The following is a 25,702-nucleotide window of genomic DNA, read 5'->3' as shown; positions in this document are numbered from 1 at the left end:
TGAGGAAGATGGGGGGGTGGGGGGGTTGGGGAGAGGGGGAATGACGGACAAGGCCACGTCCTGCGTGAAGTAGGTGAGTATGGATGAGGGCCTCCCTGGCCTTCTGAGCTTGCTGGTCCTGCGGATTCTCCCCCGGGATCGCTCTCCATCCCCTCCGGGTCCAGCGTCTCCTCATCGCCCTCCTTGGTGATGGCCACATGTTCCTCCACCTCCGTTGCCCCGCTGTTATGCCAGGTTGTGGAGATAACAACAGAACACCACAAAGCGGGCGACCCTCTGGGGGGTGTACTGCAGTGCATCAGAGCCACATCTTGAGTCCAATGCACCGCTCAATGGCAGCCCAGGTGGCTGCATGGGCCTCGTTGTATTGGGTATCCGCATCAGTCACCAGCCTCCATACTGGCATCATTAGCCAGGTCTTCAACGGGTACCCCTTATCCCTGGGTACCATCCTGGCCATCCTGGAGTGGTCCTAGAAGAGGCCGGGGATGTCCAACTGCACCAGGATGTAGCTGTGGTGACCACTCCCTGGGAAGCATACACACGTTCATGACCTTCATGTGGTGTTCATACACAAGCTGGATGTTCAAGGAGTGGAACCCCTTCCTGTTGATATAGGGCACTCCCTGACGGCTTGGTGAGCGCAAGGCGACATGCGTGCTATCCACTACCCCCGGACCTGGGGCATCGCTTCAATGGTGGAGAAACCAGCTGACCGGGCATCCTGTTGGGTTTGGTCCATGTCAAGTTTATTTAGTTCGTTGCCTGGGCAAACGGGTCATCCAAGACCTCACGGATGCATTTGTGCGCTGTAGCTTGTGAGATGCCACACAAGTCCCCGCTCAAACCCTGAAATGATCCTGGGGCGTAGATGTTCAGGGCTGCGATGACCTTGATGGCCACCAGGCATGTGTATTCTCCTCGTCCACATGGTGCCAAGTCTGCAGGGTGATGGCACAAGTGCCGCACCATCCCCTTGTTGAAGCAGAGCCTCCTGCGACACACTCTGTCTGTCACCTGTTTGGAAGACCAGTGACGTCTGTACACCCTGGGCTGTTGCGGGCCTCTCCCCTCTGGGTCCCTCCTTGGCCTGATGGGCAGAATGATCCTCGGAGTGTGGAGCGGGGCCTGCACATGGGCCACCGCCTCCAGTCTCTGTCGATGCTGTCGCGTCTGGCCACCTAACCTGCCCACCTAACCTGCCCATTGCTTCCTGTCCATGCAACCCCAGCCACAGTGGGGGGGGGGGGGGGGGGGGGGTCACTGGAGTGTTTGCATGTTGGCCACTGCATCCATGCTGTTGCTTCTTACAATGTCCAGGCATCACGCTATGATTGGGATGCTAGGCAATAACCTCCACATGCTACGTAGCCTGGCTACCCACGGCGATCCACTTGCAATGGGTGAAGTGCTCACTTAACTAAGATTGCCAATTCCCAGTTAATAATAACTTCAGCCACGCGGAGGCCTCCGCGGCCAGTGGGAGTTATGGGTGGTCGGTGGGGCAGATAGGCAGATGCTGGAGTTGCTACCGGGGAAGGACCACATGATCCAGGGGTTGTTGTGGCGGATCCACCCAGGCCATGTGCAGCTGGCCCCTCTGGAGTCACATGACTATGGCAAGCCAGATGTCAGGAAAACTAGTTTTAAGGGATTTGTATTGGCAACCATTAGCAATAAGGTATGGTTCCGAGTGTGTTTAATGTTTCTGTGCCTGGAAAGGGAACCTATAGTTAATGCTGGCAAAGGTGTTCTATATGTGGGGGGTTGGTTTCTTACCGTGTTAGCAACTGGAGCCACGTAAGAGAAGCTTTTAAGTTTCAGCTGAATTTGTGGACCGTTGGAAACAGGGCACCGAGGAGTAAACCTCTACAACTCTTCCAGGACCCCCTGGACAGGACAAGGGAGCTACAAAGATGCAGACCCCCTAAGGAACAAGATAATCCAGATAACCAGGGATTTGGGACAGAGAATTTCTCAACTGAAGTTGAGAACAGAGACCAAGGTATTGTTCAGAAGAATTCAAGGAAACAAATATTCTGAGTGAGTGACACAATTGTAGTAACTAGGACAGCAGACTTCAGAGGTAGATGAAACGTTTGATGTCATTTTCATACAGTTTGAGAATCTATGTTTAAAGCAATTGTGAGCAGCTTGTACAGCAGTCAAGACTAGGAAATCCTGAAGGGGTTGGTGTGAAATCCTGGACCGCATTTGCTGTTAAAAATGGAACGGAGGTTTTGTTTAAAAGTTTCATTTGGAAATCCTGGTTTGGATTTTGGAATGCAAACCGCTAAGGGAAAGCATACTTATGAGAGAAGATCTTAAAGTGTGCTTTTGGGAGTGGAGTTTGGAAACTTTCACATGCCAATCATCTGGGGGATTCGGAGGCGAAAACCACAAACATTAGCTTGGAGTTCCCAGTGGAGACTGTATTTGTCTACAGTCATCCTGTGTGTTTAAAAGGGACTTTGGATTGGATTGGATTTTGTTTATTGTCACGTGTACCGAGGTACAGTGAAGAGTATTTTTCTACGAGCAGCTCAACAGATCATTAAGTACATGAAAATAAAAGAAAATACATAATAGAGCAACACAAGGCACACAATGTAACTACATAACACCGGCATCGGGTAAGGCAGGGGTATAGTGTTAATCGGGTCAGTCCATAAGAGGGTCGTTTAGGAGACTGGTAACAGTGGGGAAGAACCTGTTTTTGAGTGTGTTCGTGTGTGTGTGTTCTCAGACTTTTGTATCTCCTGCCCGATGGAAGAAGTTGAAAGAGTGAGTAAGCCGGGTGGGAGGGCTCTTTGATTATGCTGCCCACTTTCCCCAGGCAGCAGGAGGTGTAGATGGAGTCAATGGATGGGAGGCAGTTTTGTGTGATGGACTGGGCTGGGTTCACGACTCTGAAGTTTCTTGAGGTCTTGGGCTGAGCAGTTGCCATACCAGGTTGTGATGCAGCCAGATAGAATGCAGTCTATGGTGCATCTGTAAAAGTTGGTAAGAGTTGATGTAGACATGCTGAATTTCCTTAGTTTCCTGAGGAAGTATAGATGCTGGTGTGCTTTCTTGGTGGTTGCGTCGACGTGGGTGGACCAGGACAGATTTTTGGAGATGTGTACCCCTAGTAATTTGAAGCTGCTAACCATCTCCACCTCGGCCCCGTTGATGCTGACAGGGGTGTATACAGTACTTTGCTTTCTGAAGTCAATGACCAGTTCTTTAGTTTTGCTGGCATTGAGGGGTGGATTGTTGTCGCTGCACCACTCCACTAGGTTCTCTGTCTCCCTCCTGTATTCTGACTCGTCGTTATTCGAGATCCGGCCCACTATGGTCGTATCGTCAGCAAATTTGTAGATGGAGTTGGAACCTAATTTTGCCACGCAGTCGTGTGTGTCCAGGGAGTATAGGAGGGGGCTAAGTACGCAGCCTTGTTGGGAACCCGGTATTGAGAACTATTGTGGAGGAGGTGTTGTTGTTTATTCTTACTGATTGTGGTCTGTGGGTCAGAAAGTCGTGGTCTGTGGGTCAGAAAGTCGAGGATCCAGTTACAGAGTGAGGAGCCAAGTCCTAGGTTTTGGAGCTTTGATTATGAGCTTGGCTGGGATCATGGTGTTGAAGGCTAAGCTGTAGTCAATAAATGGGAGTCTGATGTTGTCGAGATGCTCGAGGGATGAGTTTAGGGCCAGTGAGATGGTGCCTACTGTGTATCGGAGCGGAGTAGGGACAGGTTAAAGATGTCTGTGAACACATCTGCCAGCTGATCCGCGCAGTCTCTGAGTGCACGACCAGGGATCCCGTCCAGACCCATTGCCTTCCGCGGTTCACTTTCAGGAAGGCCGATCTGACTTCGGAAGCTGTGTTATGGGCTGCTGGGGCACTTGACAGCGGATCGTTGGTTTCCTGCTCGAACCGAGCATAGAATGCATTGAGTTCATTGGGAAGGGGTGCGCTGCTGCTGAAGATACTGCTGCTCGGCTCTGCTTTGTAGCCCATTACGTTGTTTAGGCCTTGCCTAACAAGAGTCTGTAACTCTAGTCTGTGACTCTAGCTTTGTCTGATATTCTCTCTTGGCATCTCGGATGGCTTTGCGGAGGTCGTAACTGGATTTCTTGTAACGGTCAGGGTCGCCTGCCTTGAACGCCTCAGACCTGTCCTTCAGTAGGGAGTCAATCTCGCGATTGAGCCATGGTTTCCGGTTGGAGAACATATGTACTGCTTTCTTTGGCACGCAGTCGTCCACACGTTTGCTGGTGAAGTCTGTGACAGTGCTGGCATACTCATTTAAGTTGGTCACTGAGTTCTTAAATACGGACCAATCAACTATCTCTAAGCAGTCACTAGGAGCATTGTAGATTAAGATGTACTCTGGGGTGGCCTCAATGGGAAATCCCATTGACAAGCAGCTGGAGTAGAGATCCAGTCGCCGGCGACCAGCGCTACCGAGAAACACTTGACTGGGGGACCAGAGAATCCAGCTCCTCGTCTTTTGAGCCAGGGTTCCATCCTGGGATCTTCCCGTTCAGTTATAACCAACTGGGATCCTAACACAGTCTATCTCAGTATATGCATTGCAAACAGTCTTTAAACCATGCAAGTCTCTTAATGGAATGCTTGCACATTGACATTGGTTGTTCATTTGAGTGATGTTCTTTATCTGGAGAGTATCATTCTCATGGCTTTTGGTGACTGGGTAGACATCTGGGTTTGATGGTAATTCTATACGCCATTCAGCTGGTGAAATCCCGTCTCCCTGACCAGCCAAATGTGGTGAAGGAGCAGCTTCACCAGTTGATTGTATCTGCCTCTGGTTGCACCTGTTTAACTAGTTGAGAACAGCAGCTTTCGTAGGTTAGATTAGTGGTATGCACTTCGTAGCAGTCCCTCCCCAGTACTGTGGCTAATTTTAATTGGTTCAGGTTTGTTAATTAAGCCTGTTGCAATTTCGTAGTTTGCCATTATACGGGGAAAAACTGCCAATTCTACCACATATAACCCTTCATTTTGACTGTAGAAGGGATTGGAAAATTTCCACAGGTTACCATGTTCACTTACTCAGTATTTACCTGCAGCCTTCAGTATGTAATTGCTATCATCTTGTCTGTTGCTGCTTTGTCCTTTTTTTTGCAGCTCAAGTGTTTTTCCTGAATTCCTTTCTCCGATTTGAACATTTGTGAACCTTTCTGAGCTGTCGCGTCCCTGCACCGTTTCCAGGGTTCAAAATCTTTTTTTTTTTTTTTGCAGTACTGTGCGGCCGTGAGAGGCTTCATTGATCTGATGACACATGGCGGCCTATGGTGAGCTTGCCTGATGAGTCTCATGATTATGATGAGACAGTAAAGACTGTGGGCGCGATCCAATGGCCACGCTGTGCCCGAAAACCACCTTGCCGCACTCGTGGGGATCTCCCAGGGGGTTGGAGGCCCTATGGGCAGGGTGGTACCCTTTACTGCTGGTGCCACCCAGGCACCCTGCCAGCCTGGACATGTGCAGTGTCACCTGGGTGCCAGCCTGGCACTGTCCAGGTGCCCAGTTATTGCTGGCAGGGGGACTGCCAGGGTGCCATGTTAGCACTGCCAAGTTACCAATCTGGCATTTTCTGTGTGCTGGCAATCGGGGCAGGGGTGCCCTGTGCGGGTGGGGGGGGGGTGCGTTGGGGATTGGGGAGGATCAGGCATTGCGTCAGGGGCCTCCGAGATCAGTGTGCCATTAAATAATGTCTTCCTGATCTCTCGCTACACAGGATTTCCGGCGAGCAGACCTCTGTGTGGAAAATGGGGCTTTTGTGCGGCCTCTGCCTTGAGTTCCCGGCTGAGGCCCCTTATTTGTTTCGAGCGGTGTTGTATAGCCATGTGTTTCTTGACGCTGTGAATTCCGGAAACACACGGCTAAGCGCACTCACTATGGGACTTTGTTCCCATTTATTTGAATCGCGCTCTGCATTTCCCAAAACCCAAACAAGTACAAAGAACAGATCCTCCAGGCTGTCAGATTTCAAGGTGGGCAGGCTTAATTAAGGTTGCCAACTCTGGTTGGATATATTCTTGGAGTTTTTGTCACTATCTCACATTTCCAACTTCCCTGCCCAATTAAACCCCCCCCCCCCCCCCCCCCCCCCTATCCTCTCCAATACTTTTAGAACTATTCAGAAATATTCCAAGAAAATGGGTTCGGGGCAGGATACTCTTAGTACTCTGTGTTAATTCACAATTACCTCCCCCCCCCCCCCCCCCCCCCCCCCCCCCCCCCCGCCCCACTTGGTTGCTTTCAGAAGTGTGTCCAAGATATAAGTAATTCCTGAAGATTGCTAAACCCTCGACCAGCTAGCAAATCAAAACTGAATTTTCCTGAACTTCAAGTGCTGCGTGGCCAGTTTGTTCGCATTTGTATGCACTGAATGAGTGGCTTTAGAATTGGGAGGGGGGGGTGCTATGTGATTGAGGCCCCAAAGGAAGTGCATGGGGTGTGATTGTAAATTATGTTGATTCCCGAACCCTGGGAAATTACCTGATTGTAAATCCAGATCAACTTCTCCAAACCAGTTCCTCCTCGAGGTCATAAAGAAATCTGAAAGCGGTTTTGCCATTTTGGTTGGAGCAAGGAGTGGGTTCAGTCATCACTTTCCCCTCCCCCACCCCCCCACCCCCAACACACACACGCTCTATCTGATGCTCTTTGATGTGGATTGCAAGAGGAAGTAGGTTTTCTTGCTTTTGTGAGATCAATTCCGACAAACGCTCGAACGGCTAATTTTGGACACAGTGTATCCAGGCAGGTGTCTGCGGAGTCCGCGAGTTGCAGGGTTTCTGTCTCGGTGGAGTTTGTCAGCGCGGAGCGTTAGAAATTATTCCGTGGTGGAAACAAGGACTTGGGGCAGGGGAGTGCTGTCACCCGGAGGGGCAGATGATGCTGACGCGTTGCTACAAAGTACGCTCCTCGAACTATGGAGTCAGGTGAGTGGCTGAGTTCCGAGGAGAATTACTCCTGCTTATAGGGCTGTAAGTAAGCCAAGCAGCCATGACGCATCCAGAGGCATGAATTCAGATCCCACCACAACAGCTGTGGAAATTCAATCAAAAAAATCTGGATTTAAAAAGCCAGTCTTGGTCATGATGACCATGAAACTACCGGATTGTTGTAAAAACCCCATCTGGCACATTGTGAGATAAGGAAATCTGCCGTCCTTATCAGGTCTGGCCTACATGTGATTCCAGACGTACTGCAATGTGGTTGACTCTGAAACAGCCCTCTGGAATGGCCCAGCAAGCCACTGCAATTGTCAAATCAGTGACTCACCATCACTTTTTTTTTCGGGGACAGACAATAAATGTTGGTTTTGCCAATGGTGCCCTCCTCCTGTGAATGAATTAAAAGAAAATGTCCTGGATTGAGGCCTGATGTTAGCCCATCAGCTGTTGGTAGAGTTTACTGTTGGAGGCAAACCCTCCTCCCGTCTGTGTTCCATTGCCTTGCCCTTTACATAGAACCATAGAATTTACAGTGCAGAAGGAGGCCATTGGGCCCATCAAATTTGCACCAGCCCTTGGAAAGAACACCCCACTTAAGCCCACACCAGCATCCTATCCCCGTAACCCCACCTACCCTTTTTTTCCTTGGGCACTAAGGGCAAATTATCATGGTCACTCCACCTAACCTGTACATCTTTTGGACTGTGAGAGGAAACCGGAGGAAACCCACGCAGACACTGGGAGAACGTCTCCCCACAGACAGTGACCCAAGCCCGGGAATCGAACCTGGGACCCTGGAGCTGTGAAGCAACTGTGCTAACAACTGTGCTACAGTGCCGCCTCCTGCCGTTGTATTTCACCCATTGTAGAGCACGGTAGCAGAGTCTGGGATGCTGACTGCATTTTCTGAAACTTGAAGCTGCCATCAGCAGCTGTCCAGCCTAGGCAGCGGTTGCATTTATTTGGAACGCACCAGCAGACCTGTGGGGAAAACTGTACTTGAGGAAATGTGCTCGATAATGCATGGTGGTGTAGTTCATCATTATCTGCAGTGACCGATCTATACCCAACAGTACTGTACCCCTTTGGCCTACTTTAAAGTGAGGTCAGAAACCTCTTCCAAAAGTCTTTGAGTCAAACATAAAAATGGCTGAATGAATCGAGCTTCGGTGAAAGACTCATTGGGGAAAGTTGGGAGTTGGGCAAGGTCTCATTCTTAATGCTACCCTCTGCTGATCTTCACCAAACCTGATTTTTTAAAAAAATCTTTCAGGATGTGGTTGTTGCCCATCCTTAAATGCCCTTGAGAGCAGTGATAGTCAGTCGTGGGTCTGGAGTCACATGTCAGCCAGACCAAGAAAGGGAGGCAGATTTCCTTACCTAAAGAATATTGGTGAGCCAGTTGGGTTTATACAACAATCGATAATAGTTTCATGGTCACCATTACGAGAATAGCTTTTAAATTCCAGATTTGTTGTATTTATTCAATTTAAATTCCACGAGCTGCTGTTGTGGGACTTGAACCTGTCACCCCAGAGCAGGAGTTCGGGCCTCTGGGATTTTAATCCAGTGATATTACTGCGATGCCACCCATTTCTCTCTTTCAGGAGGTGTCTTAACACTGATTCTCTTCCCTTTTTCTGGATCCCAATGGCATTTGCCTGTGATGGGATGAATGGGTGGAAGGGAAGGAAAGTTCAAAGGACAGTTTTAGGGATGGGGATGTGGTGGTTGACCCTCCTGCTCGTTCCCTCAGAACATCATCATGCAAAAACAGATCGTTCTCTGAGAAAGCTTCAGTTTACAATTCTTGTTGCCTCAACCTTGTTTTTGGCCAGAGGATCAGATGTTACATTTTGAGTCTAGCTTGATCAGAGTATTGAGAGATGGTGTGGAGTTTAGGGTTCTGTATCAGTGAAGGAACCAAAATGCACTGTGTAGTTGTATGGGCAGTGAGCAGCAGTGCAGTATGTAGTTGTCTCTGGACAAATGGCAGCTGTGCAGTGTTTAGATCTTGGAACCATAGAATCCCGACAGTGCAGAAGGAGGCCATTCTGCCCATCACGTCCGCACCGATCGTCTGAAAGAGCACCCTACCTAGGCCCACTTCCCCCACCCTATTTTGTAACCTCACCAAAGATGGACACCTTTTAACTGTGGCAGGAAACTGGAGCACCCAGATCAAACCCACACAGACTCTGGGAGAACACGCCCAAGGCCAGAATTGAACCTGGCTCCCTGATGCTGTGAGGCAGCATTGTGCGACCATGCCACCCACATCAGTGGAAGTGTTGGGTTCCCCTAGAGTCACTACATCAGCTGGAAGAAATAATCTTCCTGTAAAGCATCCAAGGCAGTGATAGGCCGGAGCCTTCACCCTTGGCTGCAGGCAAAAAAACACATTTTGTTGCTAATTCCAGCACCCATCCTGGTTACTATCTTGGATGGAATCGGGCCGTTGTAATATCTGTATCCTGTCCTACTCCACATAGTCCTATATCTTCTCCAGCTTGAAGATCACCTAATTCCACCTTTTCGCACCTTCAGAGCTTGCCTGCACAGCCTCGCACCCTCTAAACAACTCCTCTGAAATCTCTGCAGACCATCTGTCAGTATATCCTGCTTGTACCTGTCCTTGTTGACCTAAGTTTTATCCCAAAACCCTCAGTGCTCAGATTTTAAACCCATCCTGGTGTTAAAATATGTCTCTCTAACTTTATCCAGCCGTACAAATTATTTTCTCTAAACTCTCTCCTCTTCTGACTTTTTCCTCTTGTGTACACTTCCAGCTTATGCCCAAACATAGGTAGTTGTGCTTTTAGCTACCAAGATCCCATGTCTTCCTTGGACTCTTCTGCCGCCTCCTCCTGCATTAAGATTCTCTTTTGACCAAGGTTTCCCTTCCTTGTATGTATTCTTGGCTCAATGTCTGTTTCCTCATTCAGTGAAATGCTTTGGGATTTTTTTTTTTTTTACACTCCACCACTTTCACTCAAAATAGCGTTTTTCTTCCACCATCATTCTTGCTCTCAACGTGATTTCCTCATAGTCCGGCCTTGGGCTTCCATGGTGTGATCACTACGCAGGTTCGGGTGGTCGCCAATAATTTTGAAGAATGAAAGTTTGGCTTTTGACTTTCACTTTTTTTTTAAAGATTTGAGGCCCGTTTCCTACATTAGCAATGCATGTCTTTAGCAGACCTGGGTTTGGATTGCCTTAGTCTTTAGCAAGTTGGGTTGTTCAGTTTGTAGCCTGGTGATTTGTGTCTTGCTGTATTTTCTGTTTTAATTCTGATTGGGTTGCTGCCTATTGACTTGCTTCCCTTTTTAACTGCGTTTATTTTTTTTATTTGTTCATGGAATGTGAACATCACAAAGCCAGCGTTGATTCCCCATCCCCAATTGCTATTGACAAGATGGCACTCCTCCTCTTTCTTGAATCATTGAAGTCCATGTGGCATAGGCATGCCTGCAGTGTTGTTAGGATAGGAGTTCTAGGATTTTGACTGTTATGATCCCAGTTGATATAGTTGGATGGGAAGATCCCAGAGTGGAAACCTGGGTCAAAATACATTTTTTTAATCAAACGTGGAGGAGCAGACTCACAGGACTGCTAATTAATTTTAACAGAGAAATACATTTTCTTTATACATGAACAAATGGATTACAATACCCCTTTACTTTCTCTTTCTCCGCACCCACGCCTTTGAGTTAGGTTAGCAATTGCATTCAGGTTTTGAGATTGATACGGATAATAAAGTACATTTGAAGTTACACTGGCCTCAATAACACCCAAAGATGCTTTGAAACACACATGTGACCATGGTCAAATACGTACTACTCCTTGAACCCAAGTTGGTTCTTGGTTTTCTCCTCCTGCGAATCCCCCAGAAGATTGTCACAGGAGAGTTTCCAAACTCCACCCCCAAAACACACTTTAAACCCTTCTCTCGTAGTAACACTTGCACTTAGCAGTTTGCATTCCAAAATCCACTCCCATGTTTTCAAAGGATTCTTTTGAACCTGCTCCACTTCTACCAGCAAATTCACTTCAGGTTTTGCGTTAATCCTTTAGGACTTCTTTGTCTTGACTGACTTCCTCTGTTAACACAAACTCTGATATTCAGCTAATACTGTCTTCCAAATTGCTTTAAAATGTGTTTCACAGACTGGGAATACTTTAGAAGCCTTTAGGGTTACTTTAGAAACAAAGCTTTTCACCAGCTGATTCCTTCTCTGCTTTGTCTGTGCTCCCCATGTAAAGTGTCCTGTTATATTGCCAGGTTTCCTGAATTCACCGTCCTTTATTTCCTCTGGAGTTTGCTTTTTCACATAACATTCCATTATATGCGGGTGGCACAGTGGTTAGCACTGCTGCGTCACAGCTCCAGGGACTTGGGTTTGATTCCGGCCTCGGGTGACTCTGTGTGGAGTTTGTTACATTCTCCCCGTATCAGTGTAGGTTTCTTCTGGGTGCTCCGGTTTCCTCCCACGGTTCAAAGATGTGCAGGTTAGGTGGATTGACCATGCTAAATTGCCCCTGAGGGTCCAGGGATGTGCAGGTTAGGTTATGGGGTTAGGCGAGGATGGACGGGGAGTGGACATGGGTTAAGTGCTCTTTTTGAGTGTCGGTGCAGATATTATGGGCTGAATGGCGGCCTCCTGCACTGGATGGATTCTATGATTCGAACAGTACAGCTTTGCCTGTTTCGAGCAGAGCTATGAGAGCTGCCCACTTGCTCTCTCCCTGTCTTCAACTGCTGGGGTCTTCAGTTAAAATCTAAGAACAAAAGAAAGCTTTCTTTCTTTGGGAAATGGTGTCCTGTTGCTAAACAATGCCTTACTTCTATTTATTCTTCTCACCTTGGCCCTCTCTAAACACAATAGAAACACAGTTGGCAGGCACACATGATGGCAGTGAGAATGAGCAAGTTTTTTGGGGTAGAAGACAGTTGTATGAGATGCAAGGGTAGCCCTGCAAACCATGTCCACATGTTTTGGGCATGCCCGGAGCTTAGAGTTCTGGCAAGGGTTTGCGAGGGCAATATCCAAGGTGCTTAACACACGGGTGGTGCCGAGTCCAGAGATAGCGATCTTTGGAGTGTCCCGGGAGTTCAGGGGGGAAAGAGGCTGACCCGGAGATGGATTTTATTAATGTGGAGGGACTCGAAGCCCCCCGAGTATAGAGACTTGGGTTAACGACATGGCTGGGTTTCTCAGCTTCGAGAAAATAAAGTTTGCCTTAAGAGGGTCTGCACTAGGGTTCTCTCGGAGGTGGCAGCCGTTTGTCGACTTTCTCACAGAAAATTAAAATGTCAGCAGCAGCAATCCGTAGGGGAGGTGGTGAGTGCTTCATTGGGATGGTGTGGAACGACTGAGTCGCGTGGGGTAATGTCTATTTAATTGTTATTGTATATTCTCTTTGTTGATGTTCACTCTAGTTTGTTTTGTTATTATTGTTACTACTGTTCTATTATGAAAAATTCTGCAAAACCTTAATAAAAAGAAACACAGTTGGAACTTCGCTAACCTCTACACTTAAACACCTTGTCCAGCATGAATCCAACTATATGTCCTTTTCAGGCAGAGAAACATTAAATTAAACACACCTAAAACTCTACCTTATTTTTAATGTTTACCCATACAAATATAAATCCCTTTAAAACCACCTTTGGTTTCTGAACAACTTGAACGGCAAAAATGTCCAAATCAGGATGGTGTGTGGCTTGGAGGGGGACCTGCAAGTAGTGTGTTCCCATACATCTATCCTTGTCCTTCTAGGTGGTAGAGGTCACAGGTTTGGAAGATGCTGTCAAAGGACCCTTGGCGAGTTGCTGCAGTGCATCGTGTAGACGGTATACATGGCTTCTATTGTGCATCAGTTGGAGAAGTGTGCAAATGTTCCGGGTAGTGGATGGCCTGCTAATCGGGTTGCTTTTTTTTTGATGGTGTTGTGTTTCATTGAGTGGAGAATATTCCATCGTGCTTCTGACATGTGCCTTCTCGATGGTGGATGGGCTTTGGATAGTCGGGGGGGGGGGGGGGGGGGGGGGGGGGAACGCTCTGCATAATTTCCAACCTTTGACCTGCTCTTGTAACCACTGTATTTATATGGCTGGTCAATGGTAACCTTCCGAATGTTGATAGTGCGGGTGGGATGGGTGAGATTCAATGATGGTAGCGCTATTGGATGTTATGAATGGTTAGATTCTCGCTTGTTGGAGATGGTCGTTGCCTGGCTGTGACTGTTTCTTGCCCCATTAGTCCAAACCTGAATATTATCCAGGTCTTCCTGCGTGTGGGCACTATTGCAGTATTGGAGGCATTGGGAATCCTAATGAACACTGGAAGGGAAGGTCATTCAAGTCTCTCAATATAGTTGGACTTGGGGAACTATCTTCAGGACCTCCTGCAGTGATGTCTTGGGACTGGAATGATTGGCCTCCAACAACTACACCCACTTTCTTGTAGCTGGAAAACTGCTGGGAATTGTCAGTCGGAGACATTCTCCTCAGGTCTGCGTGCCCCCCCCCCCCAGCCCACCACCACCACCACCACCACCACCACCACCACACACACACACCCCCCAAAGATGTGCAGGGTAGATGGATTGGCCACGCTAAATTCCCGTTAATTGGAACCAAATTGTCAGTAGGATTTGGATACGAGTCTGCATGACCAGTCCCACCTCCACCCGTAGTCCTCCCAGCTGTTTGGTGTCCATGTCTGACCTGAACTTTGGAAATTCTCTATCCTCTAGGCAATTCAGACCAGACCGTGTAGGATTGCAGTTAATTGGACAAAACACCCACCGTTCCGGAGGTATATATCTCCAGCTACAGTACGGAGGTTGTATTTGACCAGCACTTAGCTTCCTGAATAGTCAGGGAGGACTTTGGTGAGAGAATAGTCGGGAGGGATTTTGGTGAGATTGAGACAGGAGATTGGATTATTTTTTAATAGAACTCACGACTTAAAACCATACTGGCGTAAAGGCGAAGTGACTTCAATTGCAACCATTCCAGTCTTGATATTGTGTCTCTTGTGCGAGGCAGCCTGTTGTTGAATAGTCAGCTGCAGCCTCTCTTCAAATGCTGCAAAAATTAGCAACAGCCACTGGCAGCATTGATCCGGATATCGGCAGGGCCTCCACAGCACGTCCCCTATGACTAGATGGCGCCAGGACCAGCAACCTGCAGTTTTGCAGAAATAAATCCAGCGAAAGAACGTGGGCGGGCTTCTCCGAGACCCGCGCCGGGCTGGAGAATCGGCGCAACTGCACCACGCCGCCCCAACGCCGGCACTCGATTCTACGAGGAGCGGAGAATCAGCGCCATTTGCGCCGACGTATTTGGCACGGCGCCGGTCGCGGCCAGAGTTCCACTGGCGCCGTCCACACCTCGCAACCGGCGGGAACTCTGCACGCAGGGTTGGGGGGCGGACTCCGATGGAGTCTGGCCCGCGATCGGAGCCGATCAATCGGCGTGTCGGCCTCGCCAGACCCGGCCCTATTTTGTTACGCGGTCGGCCCCTGAACCCCATGTTGCATCGGTGCCGGCGCGTTGAGGAAGTCCCCTGCGCATCCGCGGGTTGGCGTGGCGCCCAGTTGGCGCCGGGAAGAGAGGCTGGAACGGCGTGAACCGCTCTAGCGCCGCAGGGGGCCAGAATCGGTAGTGCCCGATTCGCGCTGTGGTGAAACGCAACGACTTTCACGGCGGTGCGGACACTCTGCCTCCGTTTAGGAGAATGTGTATCCATTCTATTTTTAAAACTGCAAGCCCTTGTGGCTGTTCAGTATATTTTTAGTATTTCCAGATAACAAGAAAAGCCTGATAATTTCTTTCAGCGAATGTCAACCCAGTGAGCCAGGTTGCAGTTTGTAAATTGAATTACTGAAGCAGGGGGAAGCCATTGTGTTAGTGCCAGCTGCAAAGAGCTATCCAGCATCTTCCAAGTATATTTTAAATGAATTGTGGGTTTTTTCCCCTACCACCCATCAGGCAGAGTTCCAGTTCCCTGCAGCTCCTGGGTGAAATCATTTCTCATCCACTGCCCTCCTGAATCCTTCTGCCAATTACTTTAAATCCATGCCCTCTCGTCATTAACCTTTCTTCTAAGGGAAATGGGTCCTCCCTGTCCATTCTATCCAGGCCCTTCTTAATTTTATATGCTTAATCTCCCTCCACTTTCTCTCTTTCCGAACAAAACAACCCCAGTCTTTCCTCGTAGTAAATTTCTACATTCCTAGCAACATCCTTGTTAAGTCTCCTCTTGTCCTTTCCAGCCTAATCACGCCCTTCCTCTTGTGATCGGAACTGGGCAGTGCTCTAGATGCAATCTAATTAGTGTTTGATACAGTTCCAGCAGAACCTCCATTGCGAGTGTGTCTGTCGTCTGACATTGAAGGTGTGTATTCCATTATGCCGCCTTAACCATCTCATCTCATCTGTACTGCACAGGCATGTGCTCCCCTGCAGTCATCTTCACTCCTGGTCTGAAAGGCAGCTAGGCTTTGGGGCTACAGGGGTGAAAGTAAAACATCGTAAAAGTAAGATCATAATTCATTCCAGCTATGGATATTGTTTGCCCAGGTAGGGCTCCTGGAATTTTTGTTTATTAGAAAGAAGGTTCCATGGGGAGCAAATGATTGGACACATTGGGCTGGATTCTTCCACCCCGCCCGCCGCAGGATCGCTAGGGGCAGGAAGCGGACCATGTAATGGTCTGTTGACCTCGGGCAGGAATTTCCAGTTGCCGGCAGGTGCAGCCAGAGAATCTTGCTGCTTAACCTTAGTCAGATGGTCATAAGCCAGTTAATGGGACAGAGGTGATATGGTTAATGGGTGGAGCCAGGGGCTGAAGCAGTCAGGAGTTTAGTTTAGATTGGGATGTGAACAGACTAGCAGCTTCTGAAAAACATAAAGATTTGACTGAATAGAACAGGAGCTTTTTGCCAAATGCTGGGAAGTTTAATTAGTAGTTTAACATGGGCAAGAATCTGCAAGCTGGTTCCTGAAGATGCTCTCTTTCCCCACCCCCTACCCTTCAAAGCAGTTTATCCAAGACATCTTTTCCTAGGTCTGCTAACTGTATTTAAAAGTGGATTTTGACATGAGATAGGTTTGCTTGATTGGCGATGAAAAGTTCACAGCTAGGAGATGTGTTTCATTTTACCGTTAAGCATTGTTTGACTGGTAACTGTAAGCCATTTTCTTGTATGGTGTGAGTTTAATACTGTGTTAGTGATGAAGTTTGTTTTAATATACATTTGTGTGTGGAGTCACTCCCGTATCCTAGCAACTGTTGGGGCCTGGCCTGGGCTCAACGGCTTCTTCTCGAGCACCTACACTGCCAGTTTTTGTATTGCTTCAAACTTCTTAACCATGTTCCTTAGAGAGAGAGATGTATATCAAGATTACAAAAAGCAAGGATCTTGTTCCTGCAAAATCCCACTGGAAACCGCTTTTCAGTCACAAAATCACCTGACGACCATTACCCTTTGCTTCCTGCCACAAAGCCAGTTTTAATCCAGTTTGATACTTCCCCTTTAAAACCCATGGGCTGTTGCTATTCTGACCAGTCTACCATGGTGGGATCATGTTAAATGTCCTAAAAGAATGGTAGGCTAAATCAAATATGCTCCTCTCAACCCTCCCTTGTTACCTCAAAATTCAACAAAGTTAGTCAGTCGCAACCTTCCCTTAAATCCATGCTGAGTGTGCTTGATTAAGCTGTGCCTTTTTAAATGAGCTACACTGCCACTCATGAATGCTTTGGCTGACTGGCCTGTGATTACTCTCTCTCTCTCTCTCTCTCTCTTTGCTACACCCCCCTCTCCCTTTCTTAAAAAAAAAATTGGAAAATTATCAGTCCTCCACACCGTGCCTGCTGCCAGAGAGGATTGACTGCTTGTTCCAGTTTATTTTCAGGACTGTTCTCACGAACTCCGGGTGCTTACATAGTTGGCCAGTGAGTGCTGCTGACTGCAGACAGAGAGTGAAGGGGGTAATCACTGCATTGACTGCCAAGAAGCCAATTGGTCCAGAGGTCATGGGTCAGAGCTGTGCTTTATTCCCATCTTTGAGAGATCCAATTTCTTCTGAAGCTTCTATGAAATTAACCCTGAGTAATGTCACTTCCTTCGCCTGGTGGTTGGGACCGTGCTCCTTGTCGTACAAGAGGTGGGAGGAATGGATGCACAAGTGCCTGACGATTCTTGTTTGGGCTGCGGAGGAGCACAATCAAGCCCTGCAGTGTCCATTGTCTGACTGCCAAATCTTCCTGCTAACCCCGGACCCTTTGACTGATGCTCCATGTGTGCGATGTTTAACTATACATGATACAGCTATAGTGATTGATGCCGGCAGAGGGAGGGGCCATATTAGAAGTGGGAGGGTGGGGGGAGGGTTTGGGAGCTCATGGCCTGTGCAATGACAATGGAAATTTATCAAACTTAAATTGGCACTATAATTACTGACTCATTGTAAAAGTCAGAAAGGGTTTGTTTTTAAAATCGGAGGTTTAACATCGGAGATGTGTCTTCGAGAATTCTGACTGATTCACGTTTTGCTTCACAGCGCCAGGGACCCGGGTTCGATTCCCGGCTTCTGTCACTGTCTGTGTGGGTTCTCCCCGTGTCTGTGTGGGTTTCCTCCGGGTGCTCCAGTTTCCTCCCACAAGTCCCGAAAGTCGTGCTTGTTAGGTGAATTGGGCATTCTGAATTCTCCCTCCGTGTACCCGAACAGGCGCCAGAGTGTGGCGACTAGGGGATTTTCATAGTAACGTCATTACAGTGTTAATGTAAGCCTATTTGTGACAATGATAAAGACCTGGGTGTCCAGCTGAAAAAGGACTGATGAGAGTGAGGTGTTAATAACTTTCATTATGTAGCTCCAGATCTGGCTTGATGCCTGCAATCGCTCGCCCTGTCCACAACAGTCATGATCTTTACACCCGTCATCGTGTTGTGGGCACAGCTGGCAAGGTCCTTGAAGGTGGCGATGAACCCCTGCCACCTTGAATCATATGGTGTAAATCCATTCAAGTGCTAATTAACCGAGCTGCTGTTCAACGTGTTCGTTTGTGTTTTGTTTTATTTGTGTATTTGGGTTTGTAACTCGACAGATCCTGGAGTGAGAGGGTGGGTGGTATTGAGCTCAGTACCTGGGGGAAAGGCAGTGCAGTCGCTCAGACAGGTAACCTAGGCTGCTCTTTGTTGCTAATATCCCTGTCTCTATGTGTTCAGGTGCTGTGAATGTAACATTTCACTCTCTCACTGGTATTACGAGAAGGAGGGCCGGCTCTATTGTAAAAAGGATTACTGGGCCCGATTTGGGGAGCTGTGCCATGGCTGCTGTGAGCGCATCACCAAAGGGCTGATCATGGTAAGTGGTCTGCACTTAGATGGTGGGGTGGTAATAAATTGCATGTGTTTTCTGAAATGCCCTCCACCACAGCCCTCCTAAAATATAAGGACATCTTGCATGAATTTGAGGGACATTAGTCAAGCGTGTTTATGGGCCGATATAACTGAATTCCTGGAGCGTTGTAGCTAGATGCTCACAAGAACACAAATAAGTGCAGTTCTGAGGTTGTAAAGCTGGAGTGAAATTAGTTGAATTCCCTTGTCAACGCAGATGCATATTGAATGCCTGGGTATCTTGCTGGGCAGAAATTACCAACAGCCATTTCTCAGAACCTGTAACCATTTTGGTTTGCAGTAAAGAACTGCTTACTGGGTCTTGGGAGTGTATGATTGGGGGAAGAATGGGAAATGATGCAGGTTAAAGACACTGACCTTTTAAACCGTGCCCAGTTCTGATCTTCCTATCACAATATTGCATTGGAAATGGTGCTGAAATTGACAATTAAATTTGGGCTTAAAGCATCTTTTGAAACTGGGAATTGTTTGCCCAAGGCGAGTGAGTTTGGGGGACGAAATCATGCAATTTTTTTAATCGATAAATTAAACCTCCAATGATATAGGAACAAGAAGCCAATCCTAGAAGAGGGAAGGTGCTCAGGCAGCTTAGGTTTGAATAGCTGATGGAGAGTTTGGTGTATGAATAGAATGCTGGCCAAGGAGGGTGACCACGTTGAAAATCTAAGAGGAGAATTGGGAAATGTTTGGGATAGCAGGTGATCTGAGGGCGTTTAGACTTTGGAATTGGCAGTTCCAATCATTCTGTCAACATTGGGTGTCCCCGGAAGGTAAGCACCTCGACTCCCCTCCCCATCAACAATATCAATGTCACCAATAGCTCAAGCACTTCCAGTTATCCTTGGCAGTGCCAAGTAACCAGCTGGATGTATCGCTCTACACCTTGTGAATCTCTGCTTGTCAATCTTCCAGGTGGCCGGAGAACACAAGTACCACCCAGAATGCTTTGTGTGCCTGAAGTGCGGTGTATTTATTGGAGACGGAGACACGTATGCATTGGTAGAACGCTCCAAGCTCTACTGGTAAGAACAGAGTGTGGGAGTTTCAGATAATTAAGTGGAGATTCCGTGTTAATTTTAGTATTACATAATAAGCTGTTGATGGGGGTTAATTCTTCTGAGTTTTAGCGATGTTTAAACTAGTTTCATTGATTTGTTCTACTGCAATTGTTTGATTTGGTATTTTGTTAGATGCCCAAGGAGCATCAAGAACCAGTGTCTGGTTTTCAGTATTGGAGAGATTGCCAGTTGCACGTGACCAGCACTCGGCTGTCAGTGTTCAATAATTAACACCATGTGGTTCCTGTATGGATTATATTGTACTGATGTCTCCATGCATGCAGTTCGTTCCAGGTCTTCCATCCATAAAGATGTTTAGATTATTCTGTGGTTCTTGGCTATTTTTCTGCAGAACAGGAGGAACCATCCTTTCTTAATGGGACTGATTACATTGAGAGGATCAGCTTGGATGTAGTATGTGGTGCTCAAGGCATCGTTAGCAAGCTACTTTTTTAAACAAGTGGCTTGTGACAGTTTTCCTTGCTAGTTTTCTCCCTCCTCACCTCTTTGCTAATCGACCACAAAAGGCATCACAGCCATGCCAATCCACTCCTTGCCTGATATTGACAGGCATGAGCAGCAACAGGAGTTTTTCTTTCTTTCTTTCTCTCTCTCTCTCTCTCTCTCTCTCTCTCTCTCTCTCTCTCTCTCTCTCTCTCTCTCTCTCCCTCCCCCCCCCCACAGATATGGAACTGAACATAGGGTAATTCAGGATGAAGCCTGCAAAGGTGCAATTTTTAATCTCCGTCACAGTTTGGTAACCATCTAAGTTTGCTGCTTTGTTTATATTCACTTGCTTGTCTCTCCTCCCCTGCAGTGGTTGCTGCTATTACCAGACGATCGTCACGCCTGTGATTGAACAGATTCTCCCAGACTCTCCCTGCCCTCAGATCCCGCACACTGTGACATTGGTTTCAATCCCGGCCTCCACGGAAGGAAAGCGAGGCTTCTCTGTGTCTATCGATCAGCCCTGCAGTCCCAGGAGTTCCTCTTCAGAACTCGTGCATACCGTGCGGGTCAAGGAGTAAGTGAGAATTATGGCAATAACGGGGAAGCATTTGTTACTGCCCCTCACTGGGGATGAGGTGTATATGGATGCGTATGGATGTCCTGCACCCTGTGATTTTTGACTGTTGGTTGGGATAGAGTGACTGGCCGGGTCAGTACATCTGAGCTTTCTTTTCCTTTTCTTAAGTTGTTGGTTTATAGCTGGATGTGGTACCTACAGGGTTTCATTCTGACCAGATACGAGCTGGATGTGGAGCCAGGCAGTGAATGTCTGCCGAGCTCGACCCTGTCCTTTTCCCAGTGACCTCACTCCTCCTCTTCCCAGTAGGCATAGCTGGGTCGCAGACTCTGGACCCTAACTGATCCGTGCCCTGCTGAATCCAGTTTTGGTGCATCCATTAATGCCTCTGGGTAAAATACGGTAACTCAAAAGTAGGGAGTTCCTGGTGTGTGAGATTTGGCTCCAGATATTTTTTTTTGTTTAATTGTCTGATCAGGAGAAGTCGGCCTCGAAATGTGACAGCAGCTTGGAATGTGTAGCTCAAAATGGCCTCCTCTACCAGGGTCACTGTGGAAACCTGCAGCACCAGCACGAGCAGCAACCTGGTCTGTGGTGACCCTCGGAATGAGTCACAGCCTTGTGAGGTGTACTGTCGTATCTGAGTGGCATCAAATAGATGCAAAAGGCAGAGCCAACAATTACATTACAGAATTAACAACAGCTGAACTTCAGATCTTATCTAGTTTGTCTGAGCAAATTGGAAACATATTCAACATTTTTAATGTCAACCATCTGGACACCAGAGAGGTTTTGGTGACACAGCTGGTTCTGAGTGAAGCTGTGCGAGAAGTGTAGTGGCAGTAACTTTTGCTGGTCTGCTGTGGGGATTTCTACGGTAATGGGATTTTGCTTCTGATCTAGGTGGTTAGTGCTGATGGTAAGGGAGCAGCAGTCTGAATTTCTAGGGATGGTGGCAGGAGTATTATGCACCAACTTTGTGTTGTTTATTTCTTTCTGACCTGCAAAAGGTTTGCCTCTGAAGAGATGGAAATCAAGTTTAAATATTAGATTCACACATTCCTAATATCTGTACTTGCTTTGTGTTTTTTTATTTGGTGACTGAACTTCCACATTTCCTTGATTTCCCCCTCCTGATACTTCTGGGACATCGGAGGCCTGATTTGCAGCTGGAAAACATTTGGATGCCGACTCAGTCTTTCTGTTAGAGAGCATTGTGTGTGTGGGGGGGAAGAGAGGGGGAAGGAAATGGTCCAACTACATCTTCGTTCCAATTTTAATATATGTGTTGCCGAAGCCATCACGTCCAACAACATCTTGAGACTATTTGTGTATTAAATTGTCGGAATATTCTGTAAATTTGCTGTTGCTCGACACCACCTCCTTGTTATCGCGACAATAAAATTGGAGAATTTCCTCACTTTCTTGGAAGATCAAATTTTCTCAAACGCGAGCTTTGCTAGACAGGTTGGCATCTATTAACCATCCCTACCTGGCCTTGAGGTACGGGTGGGGTGGGCTTTCTTGAACCGTTGCAGTCCATATGTTGAAGGCGTTCCCACAGTGCTGTAGATTTCAGGATTTTGACCCGGTGGTTGTGAAGTCATGGAAATGTGTGTCCAAATTGGGCTGTGGTTGCTTGTCGCGATAGGTGTTCCCATGCGCTGCTCCTGTCCTTCTCGGTGGTGAAGATTTATTGGTTTGAAAGGAGCTGCTGAAGAAGCTGGAGTGAGTAATTACAATACATCCTATTATAGTGCACACTGCAGCCACATTTCACTGATGGGTGGAAGTCTATATTTAAGCCAACGGATGGGGTGACAAATCAAATGGCTGCTTATCTTTTGTCGGTGTCGAGCTTCTTATGTTGTTGAGGCTCGAGACAAGCAGAGAGTATTCCATCACTCCCCTTTTTCCCTGTTGGCGAGGCATTGGAAATGAGTCACTTGCTGCAGAACTCTATCCCAGTAGATGTGATATTAGTGTAGTTTGTGTAGGATTTGTTTGGTTTCATCCAGAATGATGCCTGGAGTGTAACAATGCTGTCATATTATTTGCATAAGTAGATCAATGAAGGCAGGAAATAGTCAGTCAGTCATTTATAAATGAGTGGTTGATGGACTCGGCAAGACACATACACATTAAAGACCCTTTCCTGACCGTCTCACTATCTCTTCAAAAACACAACTGAGATGGGACGTGTCAATCATATATAACTTAAAGAATAGCAACCATAGATATTGAAGCAGAGTGTTAGATGCCAACTATGTATTGTGGGAAAGGGCTAATGTATATGAAGGGGTGTTTGGGGAGTGGTTCGTGTCACTGTTTTATGATCAGAGGGAGGAAGAATGGTTCCAGGATCGAGGAACCTCCATTACGGACTGGAGAAGATAAGGTTGAGAGGAGGTTCAATTGAGGCATTCAAAGTCACGAGGGTTCTGGACAGTAGATTGGGCAGTCGGATAGCTCAAGTTGGCTGGATGGCCGGTTCACAATGCGGTGCAACGCCAACAGCACTGGTTAAATTCCATGAACCTTCTCCCTCGTGTTGGGTGTGGTAACCCACGGGTTAAATCACCACCAGTCAGCTCTCCCCCTCAAAAGGTAGGGGACAGCAGACTATGGTCCTCTGGGACTATGGCAACATTCATTTCATTTCACAAGGGGGGTAAAAACTGTTCCCATTGGTGAAAGGACAACGAACCAGAGGGTGCAGAGTTTAGGTAATTGGCAACAGAAGCAACGGAGACACAAAGGGAAACATTTTCACACAGCATGTGGTTGGAATCTGGAATGTACTGCCTGAGTGTAGGTTTGATCGAGGTATTAGAGAGAGAATTGCATTAGAATTTGTAAAGGACGAAACATAGGATTAGGAAGAGAAAAGGTGGGAAAATACCATTAAGTGAATTGCTCATCCAGAGTGCTGACACAGGCATGATGGGCCGAATGGTCGCCTCTTGTACTGTAGCAATTGGGATTCTATGAATAATGTTTCCTTTAGAATCTCATTGTCCACTAGCAGTTTTTTCAGTGCACGGTCCCTTTGAAATTTTTGCACAGTAATGCACACACAGTATTGATTGATTTGATTTATTGTCACATGTACCGAGGTACAGTGAAAATTATTGTTCTGTGCACAGTGCGGACAGGTCGTTCCATACGTGAAAAAACATAGGACATACATAAATACACAATGTAAATACATAGACACAGACATCGGGTGAAGCATATGGAGATTAGTACTACCCTGTAGGGAAGGTGTGTGAAAAGATCAGTTCAGTCCATAAGAGGGTCATTCAGGAGTCTGATAATAGCAGGGAAGAAGCTGTTTTTGAACCTGTTAATGCATGTTCTCACGATGGAAGAGAGAATCACCTGGGTGGGAGGGGTCTTTGATTATGCTGCCCGCTTTCCCAAGGCAGCAGGAGGTGTGGACACAGTCAATGGAGGGAGGCGGGTTTGCACGATGGACTGGGCTGTGTTCACGACTCTAGTTTTTTGCGGTCTTGGGCCGAGCAGTTGCCATACCAACCGGTGATGCAGCCAGATAGGATGCTTTCTAAGGTACATCTGAAAAAATTGGTAAGAGTCAATGTGGGCATGCTGAATTTCCTTAGTTTCCTGAGAACGTACAGGTGCTGTTGTGCTTTCTTCGACATAGTATCGACGTGGGTGGACCAGGACAGATTGTTGGTGATGTGCACACCTAGAAACTTGAAGCTGTCAGCAATCTCCACCTCGGCACCATTGATGCATACAGGGGTGTGTGCAATACATTGTTTCCTGAAGTCAATGGCCAGCTCCTTAGTTTTGCTGGCATTGAGGGAGAGATTGTTGTCATTACACCACACCACTAGGTTCTCTATCTTCCTCCTGTACTCTCTACAGTAGTTAATTGGAAAAGGCCTGTGTGGTTTCTTCCAAGTTGTTCTGCAGCTGTACACAAGTGCAGCTTAACAGGAACATTGGTCACCAACTATATTTAGTGGTTAGAAATACTGATGAACGATGATGTGGTCGCAATGAATTAACTTGAGTGCCCATCGCCAAAGCAAAGTTTTTGGTTCCCATGGTTCCATTTCTCTCCAAGGGGATTGACAACTTGGCCAACGTATTTGCAAATATTATACAGTGTTTGTTTACCTCTTATGTGTACAGGTTTAATTTGCTCATTATATTGCATGTGGTTGATCTCATGCACACTGAATGCTGGCTTGTATAGTCACTACAGTTGCTGTTAATTGAACTATGTTTTTGATTTGCCCACAAAAATGGGCAGACTTCGTGGGCCTCCAATGAGTATAACTAGCTGTTGGGGAGAGAGTGAAGTGATCTAGTCGAGAATAATCTTGTAGTTCCCTCCTGTTAGGAACTCATTACTATGATGCCCTTTGTTGTAGAGTCAATGCGGACTGCATCAGTCCAGATGTGAAAAACTCCATTCATGTTGGTGATAGGATCCTGGAAATCAATGGAACACCAATCCGGAATGTGCCTCTGGATGAGGTAAGCTGAGAAGCGAAAACAGGAAATCAACAAGTTGCAGTATCTTTCTCCGCCTGTATATCAAAAACATTTATTATATATCCATTCCTTCGGCATCCTGTAAGGGCACGAGTTTGGAGGCTTTGTTAACGGCACCTCTGTCATTGTCGCCGGCTTGGTACTCCACAAACCTAGTGGTAGTGGCAGCCCTGAGGGTGTGGGGGCAGTGGAGGCAGCACATGAGACTGGAGGGGGTGTCGGTGTGGTCACCGATCTGTGACAATCACCGGTTCGCTCGGGGGGCGGGCTGGACGGGGGCTTTAGGAGGTGGCAGCGGGCAGGGATTGAGCGATTTGGGGATCTCTTCATTGAGGAGGGTTTCCCGAGCCTGGAGAGATTAGAGGAGGAGTTTGAGTTGCCGTGTGGGAACGGATTGCGGTAGCTGCAGGCACAGGACTTTTTCCAGAGGCAAGTTCCAAGCTTCCCTCGTCTCCCTCTCAGGGAACTACAGGATAAGGTGATGTCAAAAACAGGGGTTGGGGAGGGGAGAGTTTCGGAAATATATAAGGAATTGATGGAGTGGGAAGGGGTCCCAATCGGGGAGGTGAAGAGGAAGTGGGAGGAAGAGTTGGGAGGGGAGTTGGAAGTTAGACTATGGGAATAGGCCTTGACGAGAGTCCGTCCATCCTCATCGTGTGCCAGGCTTAGCCTGATCC

General features: G+C 47.4%; 1 protein-coding gene across 3 annotated transcripts in view; it reads left to right on the top strand.

Annotated features, from left to right (window-relative positions):
* Positions 1-25,702, top strand: part of limk1a (LIM domain kinase 1a) — a 63,860-nt gene that overhangs the window by 8,220 nt on the left and 29,938 nt on the right. Inside the window, exons 2-6 of one of the 3 annotated variants that reach the window (XM_072469349.1) lie at positions 5,248-5,300; positions 18,216-18,354; positions 19,323-19,432; positions 20,286-20,492; positions 24,902-25,007. In XM_072469349.1, the coding sequence (XP_072325450.1) occupies positions 5,281-5,300; positions 18,216-18,354; positions 19,323-19,432; positions 20,286-20,492; positions 24,902-25,007 (582 nt within the window). In that variant the 5' untranslated portion in view covers positions 5,248-5,280. Of the gene's footprint in view, positions 1-5,247; positions 5,301-16,981; positions 17,152-18,215; positions 18,355-19,322; positions 19,433-20,285; positions 20,493-24,901; positions 25,008-25,702 lie in introns of those variants that run through there. The other 2 variants (XM_072469348.1, XM_072469347.1) reach the window with 2 other exon arrangements.

This window comes from Scyliorhinus torazame, chromosome 12 (assembly GCF_047496885.1).
Source record: "Scyliorhinus torazame isolate Kashiwa2021f chromosome 12, sScyTor2.1, whole genome shotgun sequence".
In the NCBI taxonomy this organism is placed as follows: Eukaryota; Metazoa; Chordata; class Chondrichthyes; order Carcharhiniformes; family Scyliorhinidae; genus Scyliorhinus; species Scyliorhinus torazame.
The sequence above is the reverse complement of the archived record's forward strand: the minus strand, read 5'-3'. Positions and strand labels throughout refer to the sequence as shown.